We start from the raw sequence: 13,629 nt of genomic DNA on the forward strand, positions 1-13,629 counted from the left end.
AGATGGTCCTCTTCCCCGCCCCGCTTTAAGAGCGGAAAACAAACGTTAAATCACCTGGCGAGTTATGTTTCCTAAGTTGGAGCAGGTCGTTTGAACCCAGTTTTTCTGAGCCCAGGCCTCAGTGATCTACCCACTACACCCCGCAGCTCAGCAGGCCTGGTGTAAGATGCAGGTAGACACAGCTTGCAGTTGTGGTTACAGGGCTTAGAGATCGCTTTTCCAGCAATTCATTAGTTGTTCCTTGACTTGGGAACCAAGGGGGCACGTGTTACACATGTTTAAGGCTCCAAATCCAAACATTGTGTTACATCTCGACAGGTGACTTTAATGGCTTTTAGTAGCACTGTATCCGATGAATGGAGCATAAGGAAGCACATGAGTGAATTACATTAACTTTTTGTCTCGAGAATGAAACCTTTCTATAATTCTGTCTTTAACTTGTCCTCTGAAATGGCTTATACTAGACGTAGGTGTGCTGTTGTATTGGTGACTCGGGGACCTGTCTGTGACATCACTAATGCTGTGCAGTAGTTTTGCACTTTCCATACTAGGAAGGTGTGGGAGGTATAATTCTGTGCCCTGTCCCTTTCCTTTTCTCCCATGTACTTTTGAGCATCTTTTTTCATTACTACCTGTTGCTCTTTAAAGTGCCTGCCTAGAGCAGCTTCTTTGCCTTCTGTTTTCTAGACTTCCTTGGTTTGTGAAATCACCTTGTTAGAATTACGTGTTTCGGCTGTATACTCTGAATAAATGATTGAAGTCATTGTAGTCCAAGTATTGGTATAGGGACTTAGTGGCATCTCATTTGACCATACTGCTAATTTTAGAGTTTTGGAAAAACTGGTGTGACTGGATTCTTACTTGCAGAAATGCTAGTTTATCATACATTTTTTTAAAAATTAGGAAGTTACTTATTAGTAGTTATTTGTTGAGAAACTGCTGTGTGCCAGGAATGTTTCAAGACTCTGGTGTGGAGAGACAGACATTGTTATGAGAACAAATAAAAATTTCAGATAGTGGCTGGGCGTGGTGGTGCATGCCGGTAATCCCAGCTACTCGGGAGGCTGAGGTGGGAGAATCACTTGAACCTGGAAGGCGGAGGTTGCGGTGAGCGGAGATCGCACCATTGCACTCCAGCCTGGACAAGAGTGAAACTCCGTCTCAAAAAAAAAAAAAAAAAAAAATTCAGATACTAGGAAGTGCTATGAAAAAAAATGAAATCAGGTATTGGGATATAGGGTAAACTGGTAAGTCCCTTACCAGGTAAGGAAGAGACTGCTTTAGCCAGGGTGGTCAGGAAAGGCCTTTCTTAGGAGGAAACATTTGAGCTAAGACCTGAATGATGAGAAGGAGACGACCATGGGAATCTGGGGAGAACATCTTAGGCACAGGGAGCAGCAAATGAAAAGACACTGAGGTGAGAATGACCTTGCCTTTGCATGAGGCAGAGAGAAGGCCAGTGAAAAGAAAGAGGAGAGTTACATAGGGGCCAGGACATGTAAGGCAGGTTAAGCAGGCTGGATTTCATTATCATTACTGTGAGGAGCCATTGGAAGGGTCAGCTAAGAGAATGCGACCTGGCTTATGCTTTAGGAAAATTACTTCAACTACTTTGGTGAGTGCACTGTTTGGAACAAAAATGAATGAGTTAGAGCCACTTGTTTTAGATTAGATTTTGACCTTTTTTTGAGTACGTCTATTCTTAAATGTTTTTAAAATATATTGTTTTAAACTATTTGTAGGCGCAGTCATGCAGGAAAACCTCAGGTTTGCTTCATCAGGAGATGATATTAAAATATGGGATGCTTCATCTATGACATTGGTGGATAAATTCAACCCACACACATCACCACATGGAATCAGCTCAATATGTTGGAGCAGCAATAGTATCCTTTAAAAAAAAAAAACACACACACAAACCACTTATTAGGTTAAACAACCACTGTCAATGAAACTTTTGCATGTGCCTCCTACTGAGTAATGTATTTTGCATTGCTACCAAGGATAGATAACGTAAAATAGATTTACAAAACAATATATCATATGAATGCACTCTGATTTTATCTGTTGCGTTCATTTAAAAAAAATTTAGTTACAACCCACTTCATTTGAAAACACTGCTATTATAAAACGTATATTCTGTCTACACCATAGAATTAGTTATCAAAAGTTTCTTATTGAACCAAATGGAATAAGGTTGATAGTTGTGGAAATAATTCCAAAAGGTTTTGGAATGAGTTTTTGCGTCTACATTTGGGTATTTGTGGATCTGAACTGAAAAAGACAGAACTTGAAGGCAGAAGCAAGTTGGGGAGGAGATAAAAAATTGTCCAATATCTCCATCTTACTAATGTACTCTCCATATCTTCCTTCCTCTCTGTGTGTGTGATGAAAATTACATTATTTCCTAAACAGACATAGTAAAGTTACCTAGATTGAATTTTTCTAAGCTTTTTATGTTTCTGATTGACACCTTCCCTTTCTTGGTGAGCTCCTCAATGTGGATAAAAGAAAATGAGGGAGTGAAGACTGTAAACTAGGGTTTCTGAACCCTGTGCTATTGACTTTTTGGGGCAGAAAATTTGTTGTGGACCTTTCATGTGTGTTGTACCATGTGGAGAAGGTTTATTGGTCTTCACTTCTTAGGCACCAATAGCCTCTAGTTGTGACAACCAAAAACGTTTCCAGAATTGCCTGAATCACTCCCAGTAGAGAACCACTGCTGTAATCACAGTACTCCTATCACATTTTATATGAAAATGTTTTATGTAATTGGTACATTAGAAATTTTCTTTTGTGAAACTCATACGCTATTTCTTAAATTAAGATTTAACATTTGTCTGATTTTTATCAACACCAAAGTTTCTACTTTCTGATGAAAAAAATCAAAGCTTTAAAATGTGACTGGTTCAGGAACAAAAATATTAAAAGTTTTATATGACCCTTACTATTCTTGCATGTATATAACAAGAAGGACAAATTTTCTTACTGAATTAAATTTACCTCCTTATCATTCCTTGATTTTGCAGTAAAACAAATTACTTTGGTACTCTGTTAATCAAACTCATGGTTTGGTTTAAATGAAGTGACTACATTTTTGAAGGACTTTCCAGATGTGTAGTAGGGAAAATATTTTAAAGAGAGCGACAAGTATATGAAGTTGCTGTTCTCTATTTTTAGATTTTCATTATGTTTAGAGCTTAATTTTCCCTCTTACTATGTAAGAGAAAAGTAGCAATTTGTAGTAAGATTATTTTTTGGTTGACTTTTGTTTTAAGTTTTACTAGGAGTTGGCATTTACTGATGTGCTAGTTAATATTCTAACAACAAAACTGATGTAGCTATGAGACAGTGTTGTATGACTTTTGGAAATTGGTCTTATAGTTTTCTTGCATGAGCAGATGTGCACCGAAAGCCTTCATACAGTCTTATTCTTAATAAGGCTTTGATCACTTCCATGGAGGTTAATTACTGAAGAACAAAGAGTTCCCAGCCTTAGCAACTTTGGGTCCACATAGTATAGATTCCAAGAATGGGGTTAATGTGAGACACGAGAGAGATTAGTTTTTTGTTTCTTGTCCTTTAACTTATGTTCCTCACTTTCTCATGATTTCTAAAACTACAAGAGAAATAAAAAAGTAACTAGATTACCCACCCACATTATGTTTCAGTCCTTTTTTTTCTATATTTTAAGGAGAAAAGTAGTGGTAAACAGAGGAAGAAGTCAAGGAAAGGGAAATAGTTTTTCTCGCTATGGTAATATCTAGGTAGAAATGATTTGATTTGCATCATGTATCATAATAAAATTACAGTCTATGCTCTGTTTACAAAATACCTGAAAGTTATGCAGAACATTCAAAAGTTAATGCAGTTAGGGATTCTGAGTGTCTAATTAACCTTTCTCCATTGCTTTTACTCACAGATTTTAATTGCTAAAAAGCACAGATTTAAACTTCTGATATTTTAACTTGTTATGGCTGTCAAAATCAGACTCTTATTCTTAGTTATATTATTGTATTTAATCATTTTAGTTTTAAAATACTTACTGTTTTGTGTTTACTAATTGTTCCACTTACAATTCATGTAAAATAAGGTAAATAAAATTATATTTTATTTAAAAATTAAAACTCGTGACAATTCCTATTTAACCATACATATTTATAAAATATTTGCAAGTTACTGTAATATTCATTCTTAATTTAAGATTGAAACATTCTATCACAAAAATTCATGTTCTGGGAAAATATCAGGCCTTTTTTTTTTAAATAGAAAAATAGTAGACTAGTGTGGATGTTTGCTTCCTAGTTTAGATTGTTACCAAGCACTAGGTTAGTAAATATCTTGAACAGTTTCTGTAGATGAAAAGGTTGATTGATATTTGCTGATGCTGCTTTTATCATGCTCTCATTCTTGAAGGATAAAATTAGCCCTTCTGGCCTACTTTGAAAACAGAGTAGTATTTCACGTGGGTTAAATAGCTTTTGAGTGATAGCAGAGCCAGAAAGAAGGCTAGTTCTTCCCTGCAGTAGTAGCAAAGAGAATTAGTCTTAGTAATTATTAATAGTAATGTGAGCCATTTTTGAAAGCTACTCTGTAAGCTATACTCATTGCTTGTCTTCTTAGTGTGTTTGCTTTTATAATTGCAATTCTTATAATAGTCTAGTGCTATAGATGTTCATGGATTGTTTGATGCTCCATAACTCTTCATTTAGATAACTTTTTAGTAACAGCATCTTCCAGTGGCGACAAAATAGTTGTCTCAAGTTGCAAATGTAAACCTGTTCCACTTTTAGAGCTTGCTGAAGGGGTAAGTGATTTTTTTTTTTTTAACTTTTAAAAATCTTAGTTTTGCTTGACTGGCAATTGCTTGTTTATTGTGGTGCTTGGGACTAAATATAAAGGTTTTTAAAAGCATTATTTTTAACTTAAGCCAAAATAATATAGTAACACTTAAAAATGAGATATGTGTACTTACTGAAGTATTTTTAGGTAAAATAGTTTTGAATATAGGGGAGCAATTGAAGACTTGAATTTTGTTGACTAGGCACTTCATTTCTCCATTTTCCTTCAGTGGGAGAGGATCCCTGTTGCTGCTATTTTAGGGCGATGTCCCACATAGGTTACTAGGTTGACCTGAGCATATAAACTCTAATGACACAGCACTGCTTTACTGATCTTGGGCTCAGGACCATCAGGAACAGACTCACAGCTGATGGTAGCCCTCTGCTTCAGATTCTGTCCACCTGTACTGAGGGGCCTGTCTGAGCCTCCTCCATACTCTCCTTAAACAGGTTGGCTTTGTCAAAATGAGCTTAGGTCCCAGGGCGTTTAAATGAAGCTCTCACTACGTACTGTTGCCTTATCCTTGTTTTTTTTTTCTTTTGAGATGGAGTCTCGCTCTGTTGCCCAGGCTGGAGTGCAATGGTGCAATCTTGGCTCACTGCAGCCTCTGCCTCCCCAGTTCAAGCGATTCTCCTGCCTCAGCCTCTCAAGTAGCAGGAATTACAGGTGTCCACCACCATGCCTGGCTAATTTTTGTATTTTTAGTAGAGACGGGGTTTCACCATGTTGGCCAGGCTGGTCTTGAACTCCTGACCTCATGATCTGCCCGCCTCGGCCTCCCAAAGTGCTGGGATTACAGGCGTGAGCCACGGCACCCAGCCTATCCTTTTGTTTCATAAGTTAATCCCTCTGATTAAGGATAATACTGGCTTCTTCATTTCTAGTCACACACTCTTTGAAAGCTATTTCTTTTTTAAATAAGATAAGATTTAAATAAAAAGGTATGAGTAGTTGATAGCTTTTTTTTTTTTTAGTTTCAAAGTTTTTCTAGCAGATCTTAAATTATTATGAATTGTCATAATTTTACACACTGGGATAGATAAAGTAGCCCAATTAGAAAGAAAACAGCAGGACAACTGAATAAAAGCTCAACTAATTTAAAGAGGACTCATGATTTTTATCAATCCTCTCCTAAAGGTATCCAGTGGGATTGACCTGAACTTCAGTTCTAACCCACAGATGTTGGAGACTGGGACAGAGGGAATATCTGCTAACAGTAGAAAATGGAGTTTGAGGCACTCTGTTTAGCCTGACTTAAGCAAAATCAAGGCATAGAATGTCTCTGGTCGATAAAAGGCAGACTGAAGTCTTCAAGGGCAGGCAAAACATCTTAACCATCTTTGGATCTTTGTATCCTAAGATGTTCAAAAAACATTTGTTAATGTCAACATCAAAACAATTTCAACTTCTACTCTACCACTATATATGTGTACTACTGTTATGCATTATGCCTTAGAATCAGTAAATCAGTATTTGGGAGCTTTTTTTTTTAAAGTATAAAAATAACACATGGCATTTACAAGTGTGACATAATTCTAAGAGTTTTGTGAATATTCCAAATTAGTTGCTATGATTCTTAGCCCTCTTTCCCATAGTTAACAAATTGTATCATAATGCTGTTGGATAAAAGTAAGATTAGTTGAGTTCAAATTTTCAATCTATTTTAATTTAGTTATGAAAATATTTGCAAACATTGGTTTTTGAGCTTTTACTGGTAATGTTTAAAGTAACATATTAATGTGCTAATAACCTTTTTGTAACTTCCAAGTCCTCTTACTCATGTATTATTTGAGGCATAGACCTTTTCTACTTGAGAAAATAAATTATGATCCTACTCATTTTAAAATTTTACAGTAGAACTTTAAGTTCATATTTATTTTCTTTGATTTTGTGTTTCACCTCTTTAAAGTAGAATGTACCTTTGCCTTGCACCTTGAGCAGTGCAGGATTCCTGTAATAACCACACAATTTCCTTTAATTATTTAAGTTCATTAGTTGCATTAATAATACATTATCATAAAAAAGACCTATCAATAGGGTTAGCCAGCTCTAAATATAATTTTTATTTTGAGCGCTTAAGAGTAATTGTAGTTGTTCTGATGATTGGAGTCCCAATATATTGCTCTTCAATGGACACCATCTTTTTCTGTTTTATTTAAAGGCTGTTTTGATAGCTCTTAGCAAACTGTCCTGATTTGCAGTGACAACCAGACTCTGAATCTTTTTAGTCTCCCTCAACCAAAGTCAATTCCTAGAATGGTATCTGCAGGAGAATTACAGCAACTATACTGAAACATTGATGTTGTGTGCATCTTGCTATTTTTATATGTTAGTTGATACTCTTGGTCAAAATTTCAGAGCTAGAAGGAACCCTGGGGTCCACAGACTTGAACACAAATCTATTTGATTTCCTTGAAGCATTTTTGACCCCCTTAAAAGCCGTTGGATCCATGTGGAAGAAAGACAGTAAGAGAGTGGCTCTTTAGTACAAGATTAGCATGTTTATAGTATTTGAACATGCAATGGGGGAAGGGCTAGAGGAAGGGGATCATATGCACCCTTTAAAGAATCTCTTTTGAGCAGAGGATATTTTTGAGAAGCATGGATTCTCAAAGTAAGAACAGTAGATCTAGTCTTCACCTTTCATTTCTCAAATGCAGAAACATAGGCTCAGAAAGGTGAGATGATTTGCCTAAACCTACATAGCTTGCCTTTTAACTTTTATTGAAGTCATAAAATGTCTCCTTTGAATTTGAAGAATCCAAGGATGCACTGTGGAAGTTACAACTAATGTAACTTCGTAGTGCATCTAAAGGTTACATAGGAAAAAAATGCAACACTGTTCTGTGTAGCATAGTTACTGATGGCACCACCAAATTGGTGACACTCAAAGATACTCGTTGAGAAGAACTTGACAACATCTGTATTTTTAGCCATTCTATAAAGATGGAGCATGGGTATGGGCCTTGTGCTAGTGAAACTGACGTTCTGGCAGGGGACAGGCAGTAAACTAGTAAACAAAAAATACCCAGATATTGGTAAGTTATCATGCAGATAACTAAAATAAGATATTGTGATAGCAAGTTACATTAGGTAGCCAATGGAGGTCCCTTGAAGTGTGGTGGCACTTAAGTTGATACCTGTTGACGAGAAAGTCTTCCAAACAGGGTTCAGCGAATTTAGCTTTCTAGGCAAGGAGAATAGCTGTGTAGAAGCCTTGAGGCAAATATAGGGTTGTATATTTAAGGAATGGAAGGTCAGTATGGCTGGAGAATTAGTGGATGAGGGAGAAAATGGTAACAGATGAGGTAGGGCCCAAATAATAGGACTTCGAAAGCCAGGTAAATGGAGTTTATTCTTAGTGTGATTGGAAGCCGTTGAAGATTTTTAAACAGGAAGGAGACATGATCTGATTTACGTTTTTAAAGTCCACCCTGCTTATGAAGGATGGAATACAGGAGAGCAGGAGTGGAAACAGAGAAACCAGTTAGGAAGCTGCTGTCGTAGTTTGGTAAGGTTTGGGTTAGTGTTAGTAGTAGCTATAGATAAAGGGGAGCCCATGTGGGATTCATTCTTGGGTTGGAGTTTAGAGAGCTTACTGATAGATTGGAGGGGAGGGAGAACAAGAAATCAAGGGTTATTCTGAGAAATGGATAACCAGTTTCTCAGTTTTTAATCTTGAGAAACTGGATGGTGTCTTTACAGAGATGGGGAACAGTTGAGGTCAGGCTTTGATGACCTGATGTCTGAGACTTGGTCTCCTTAACAGGGAGATTTGCTGGAAGACTTAGGGCAAGTATCTTGACTTCTTAAAAAAAAACTTACCCATCGGTAAAATGAGGGCTGTAAACTGGAAATTCTTTTAAAGTCTCTTCTATTTTTAGCATTTTTGAGCTGGTGATTGATTTTAATGTAGGATATTCTGTGGAAATATAAGAGCAGGCTTTATCAAGGGGAGATAGGATAGGCAAACAAGCCCTGATGGGAGACCAGGACTGCCAGTGTTTAAGCTTCCTGTGTCGTCACCGGTCCACAGAAGTGAACACAAATCTATTTGATTTCCTTGAAGCATTTTTGACCCCCTTAAAAGCTGTTGGATCCATGTGGAAGAAAGACAATGAGAGAGTGGCTCTTTAGTACAAGATTAGCATGTTTATAGTATTTAATTTAACCAGTATTTATCATATGCTTACTAAGTGTTGGATGAGACCTGAAAGTCAGATCTGGGCTCTGTTAAATTAAGGTAACTTTTTTTTTTTTTTTTTTAAATAGCAAAAGCAGACATGTGTCAATTTAAATTCTACATCTATGTATTTGGTAAGCGGAGGCCTAAATAACACTGTTAATATTTGGGATTTAAAATCAAAAAGAGTTCATCGATCTCTTAAGGTAAGCAATTAAAAAAAAATCTTCACGAAAAAATGGATATCTTAATGCATTTAGAGTACTTACCAAGCTTTTATTTTTGAACTTTTATGATAAAAATAAGAGGCTTCAGAATTGAACTAAGATTTGTTAGGGAAAATAAAGGTGCTATTTAGCCAAAAACTTGTTTTTATGTCTTTTTGCTTACATGTATAGCATTAATGCATATGATCAACATTTAAAACTTTTTTCTTGTTTTTTCATTTAGTTCTACTCTTATTTGAATGAACCACTTCACTCATTTTTTTCTAAACAATGGTTTGTGGTCATCAGGGATCTTTCCTTAGGGCAAGCTGGAAAAAATGAGAGTTGTTTTGTGATGATAGTATTCAATATAGTAATCAGAGTTGGAGGGTCAGCTTTTTAGTTACGTAGTATATTTGCTGCTCTTGTTTGTGTTTTTTTGTGTGTGTGTGTTTGTATTTTTAACTTGGTAATATTTTGTAAACTAATTTACTATTTACAATTAATGTTTCTTTAATAATTAGCTTTTTGTAGTTTCAGAAAATAAAAATATTCAGCACAAGAAAGTCTATGGTTTTTTTTTGGAATTCTGCTTTTCATTATATTGTCTTTTTAATATTTAGAAGTTGATCTTGAAATTAATTTTTGTCTTAAAAAAGTTTTAATACGAAAAATATAAACATATTTATATCTACATGCATACACAGAAGAAGAACTTTCTTTAACCCATCACCCATATAAGCTTCACTTACCCCATCCCTGCATGGCAAAATTTGATGGTTTTTTCCATTTTCAGCTTTCCCAATTACTCTGGATGGTTCCTGTCTTTTCGGTGTGAAATTCATAATGTTTAGCTCCCTCATTCATTCTGTTAATGAATATTTTGACTACTTATGATAGTGGGAAATCTAATGTTTTACCTTTAGATCTCTACAGTCCTCTCCCTGGTGATTAACACAATTTCTGGCACTTAGTAAATGTTTGCTGAATGACTTATTCTCCACAGTTGAAATTAGGAAGACACTTACCTCTTTATAAAGTCATAGAAATTACATTGGACTCCATGTTCTTAATTTCCCAAATGAGAACGATACCCAAAATGTCTGCTCTTCCTTTTTTCTTTTCATCAAACATTTTTTCCTCAAGATAGCAAGTGTTCCATGGTTTTGGGAAAGGAATAATAGGTAGAGAAATCTCTGAAAATACTTGAAGGACCACTTGAAAAAGTTGTAATATAAGTGGAATATCATAGCTATTATTCTTGCTATTACATAAATAATTACTAGATACAGGGCTTAGTTCGTTGGTATTATTGAGATATGGCATCTTCCTGTTAAAAACTCTTCTTCCAATTTTGGTCACTTTTCTCTGCTCCTGCTGGACATCTCTAATTTGATGTTGGAAAACATAGTCCTTGTGAACTCAGTTTGTTTAAAACCTGAAAGTTTTACTTCCTCAAAGTGTATTTCTAATTGGATTTGAGAGGCAGCCTGGTATAGTGGAAGGAAGAGAGGCTTTGGAGTTTGACATGGAATTGAATCCTGGCCCTGTCACTTAGCAATTACGTGAGCTTGCGCAGGTTTCTTAACCTCTCAGTGTCTCATGTACTTCGTTTATAAAATGGGCAAAATGACCTTGCCCCTCAGGCTTTTCTAAGCATTAAATAATATATAAAGCTCCCAGCACTAGTAGGTTCTCAGCAAATGGAAGCAGCTTCTGTTATCTCACAGATGCCTTGCTCATTTGTTTTTCCCACTCCTCCGTTTTGCAATGTCTGGTTTCTTTCCCCTTCCCATGATTTTTCTCTTTTCTCTAAGGTTGAACTCCAGCTTTATGTCTTCCATAAAGCTTCCTCTGCCAACTTCATTCACAGTAGCTCTTTCTCTTTCCTCTGACACTTTGCCTCCATCATTCATTTAGCATATTCTCTGCCATTTTCATGTTAAAGCAGAAACTCAAAATAGTTAACTTGCAATACCTGTTATTTGTCAGAGGAAGTGAATTCTTTAAGGAAGACATAATGCCGTGTAGAAAATTACCTGTCCATAATCTCTGTCTCTCTCTCACTCTCTCTCTCTCGTAAAGTGCCTGGACCATTTTTATCATTATTGAAAATAATTCTCTGTATATTTGAGGAAAATGTTAAAGCAAATATTAGATTGATAAATACATAATGTATGGTATTTACAGAAACATGAAAATGGGCTGATCGAGGATTATGGGGCAGTGTACTTACTTCATTTCTCTCTTTCAGGATCATAAAGATCAAGTAACTTGTGTAACATACAATTGGAATGATTGCTACATTGCTTCTGGATCTCTTAGTGGTGAAATTATTTTACACAGTGTAACCACTAATTTGTCTAGTACTCCTTTTGGCCATGGTAGTAACCAGGTACAGTATGAGTTTATTCAGAGTAAAATTGGTAAGATAGATTTTGAATTGTATCTTACATAAGACTGTGAATTTAAGTTTTTGAAATGCTTGATTGAAAAACTTTAGCTATTTTTAAATGGTAGTGTTTTAAAATATTCAGATAGCAAGCTAATTCATACTAGATTATGGTGCGTATATAAATTTGATTATATAATCAAATAGTCACATCCTTCTAGACTATAACTATATACAGCATAATAAAATACAAATAGTTGTTAATAGGTTAAATGTAAAAAATGGATATTAATCTTTCTACAGCATTACTATTATGGAAATGTGTAACATAGCTCAGACTTTGTCAGCTGCAAGACAGATATACTCATAAATACTGTTTTGGGGACATGGAATGATTGAGTGTGTTTAGGCAGAGAGTAATCTAAGTTTTGTATTTTTGTTTTTGTAGGTATATGATAAAGTATCGAAGCTTATATATTTCAGGTTAATATAAGTGTTTTGGGAAACTTTTTAAAAGGAAAATAAGTCAATTTTTTTCCTCTGTAAAAAATGTTCAAAAGAATAAATTCAGTTTTTCAAGGAACCTAACTCTTGGTTAACTTTCCATAAAATTCGCCATAGAAATTTCCCATGAGGTGCAAGTTCTTTCAGTTTTTACTTAATTGTAATCTCTTTGGCCATAACTATTATAAAATATGGGAGATCTTCACTTTTGGGAAGTAGTTTTTTAAATTATTACTTGAATAGTATTTAGTGCTTAAAAAATTTAGTGGATATGAAAAGCATACAGGAAAAAGTCTTTTTTAAGTTTCATATATATTGGGGAATAATACAGATATATAAATGGTATTATGAGTAAGTGATATAAAACAGTCTTATGGTGATTCAGAACAGCTGAGAGAAGACCATCTGGGAATAAAATAGGGAAAATTGAAAGGGTTGGGGAGTTTCAGCTACGTCTAAGGCTTATTGATTTTGTTTTTACTATGACAATATAAACTGGCCTCTTTGCCAATTATTTGTTTCTAACTTGTATTAGGATTACTCTTTTTTTGCTTGTTTGTTTGTTTTTTTTGAGAAGGAGTCTCGCTCGCTGCCCAGGCTGGAGTACAGTGGCGCAATCTCAGCTCACTGCAACCACTGTCTCCCAGGTTCAAGTGATTCTCTTGTCTCAGTCTCCCAAGTAACGGGGATTACAGGCACCCATCATCATGCCCAGCTAATTTTTGTATTTTAGTAGAGATGGGGTTTCACCATGTTGGCCAGGCTGGTCTTGGACTCCTGACCTCAGGTGATCCACCTCCCTCGGCCTCCCAAAGTGTTAGGATTACAGGTATGAGCCACTGCACCCGGCCAGGGTTAGTCTTTTTTACGTGTCCACATTATTGGTGGAACCATGGCCTGTTTCTTTGTCCTCAGTCTATTTTCTAGTTTCTTGCCTTACATGGAGAAGATGTATAATAAATATTTGAATGTATGAATATTTTTAGAGATGACAAAGATTTTGTTAGGCAAATATAAAGCTTTAGAAGAGGGATTTTTTTTTTCTTTCTTAGAGACAGAGTCTTACTCTATTGCCCATGCTGGAGTGCAGGGGAATGATCATGGCTCACTGCAGCCCCAACTCCTGGGCTCAAGCAGGAGCTTGGCTAATTTTTTTTTTTTTTTTTTTTTTTTAAAATATGAGAGACAGGGTCTCAGTATGTTGTCCAGGCAGGTCTTTAACTCCTGGCCTCAAGTGATCCTCCTGCCTCAGTCTCCCAAAGTGCTGGGATTACAGGCATGAGCCGCCACACCCAGCTGGGAAAGGGATGTTTTATATGGAGGAAATCACATTAACAAAAATAAGGAGAAAGAAAATTGCATGGGCTTTATATAGGACCAATGTGAGAAAAGATTGGAAAAGGGTAAATATGAATATAGTATTGATATAAGACTGAATGTCACACAAAAGACTTGTTTTGGAAGGTATTTAGGGAAATTAATCAGAGTTTTTAATTAGTTGA

General features: G+C 35.8%; 1 protein-coding gene across 3 annotated transcripts in view; it reads left to right on the forward strand.

The window, feature by feature from the left end:
- Positions 1 to 13,629, forward strand: part of NEDD1 (NEDD1 gamma-tubulin ring complex targeting factor) — a 45,851-nt gene that overhangs the window by 657 nt on the left and 31,565 nt on the right. For 2 of the 3 annotated variants that reach the window (XM_002823618.6, XM_054527529.2), the window contains exons 2-5: positions 1,743 to 1,886; positions 4,713 to 4,807; positions 9,115 to 9,231; positions 11,486 to 11,626. In XM_002823618.6, the coding sequence (XP_002823664.5) occupies positions 1,751 to 1,886; positions 4,713 to 4,807; positions 9,115 to 9,231; positions 11,486 to 11,626 (489 nt within the window). In that variant the 5' untranslated portion in view covers positions 1,743 to 1,750. Of the gene's footprint in view, positions 1 to 5; positions 1,616 to 1,742; positions 1,887 to 4,712; positions 4,808 to 9,114; positions 9,232 to 11,485; positions 11,627 to 13,629 lie in introns of those variants that run through there. The other variant, XM_054527531.2, reaches the window with a different exon arrangement.

The sequence above is a fragment of the Pongo abelii genome, chromosome 10 (genome assembly GCF_028885655.2).
Source record: "Pongo abelii isolate AG06213 chromosome 10, NHGRI_mPonAbe1-v2.0_pri, whole genome shotgun sequence".
Taxonomy (NCBI): domain Eukaryota; kingdom Metazoa; phylum Chordata; class Mammalia; order Primates; family Hominidae; genus Pongo; species Pongo abelii.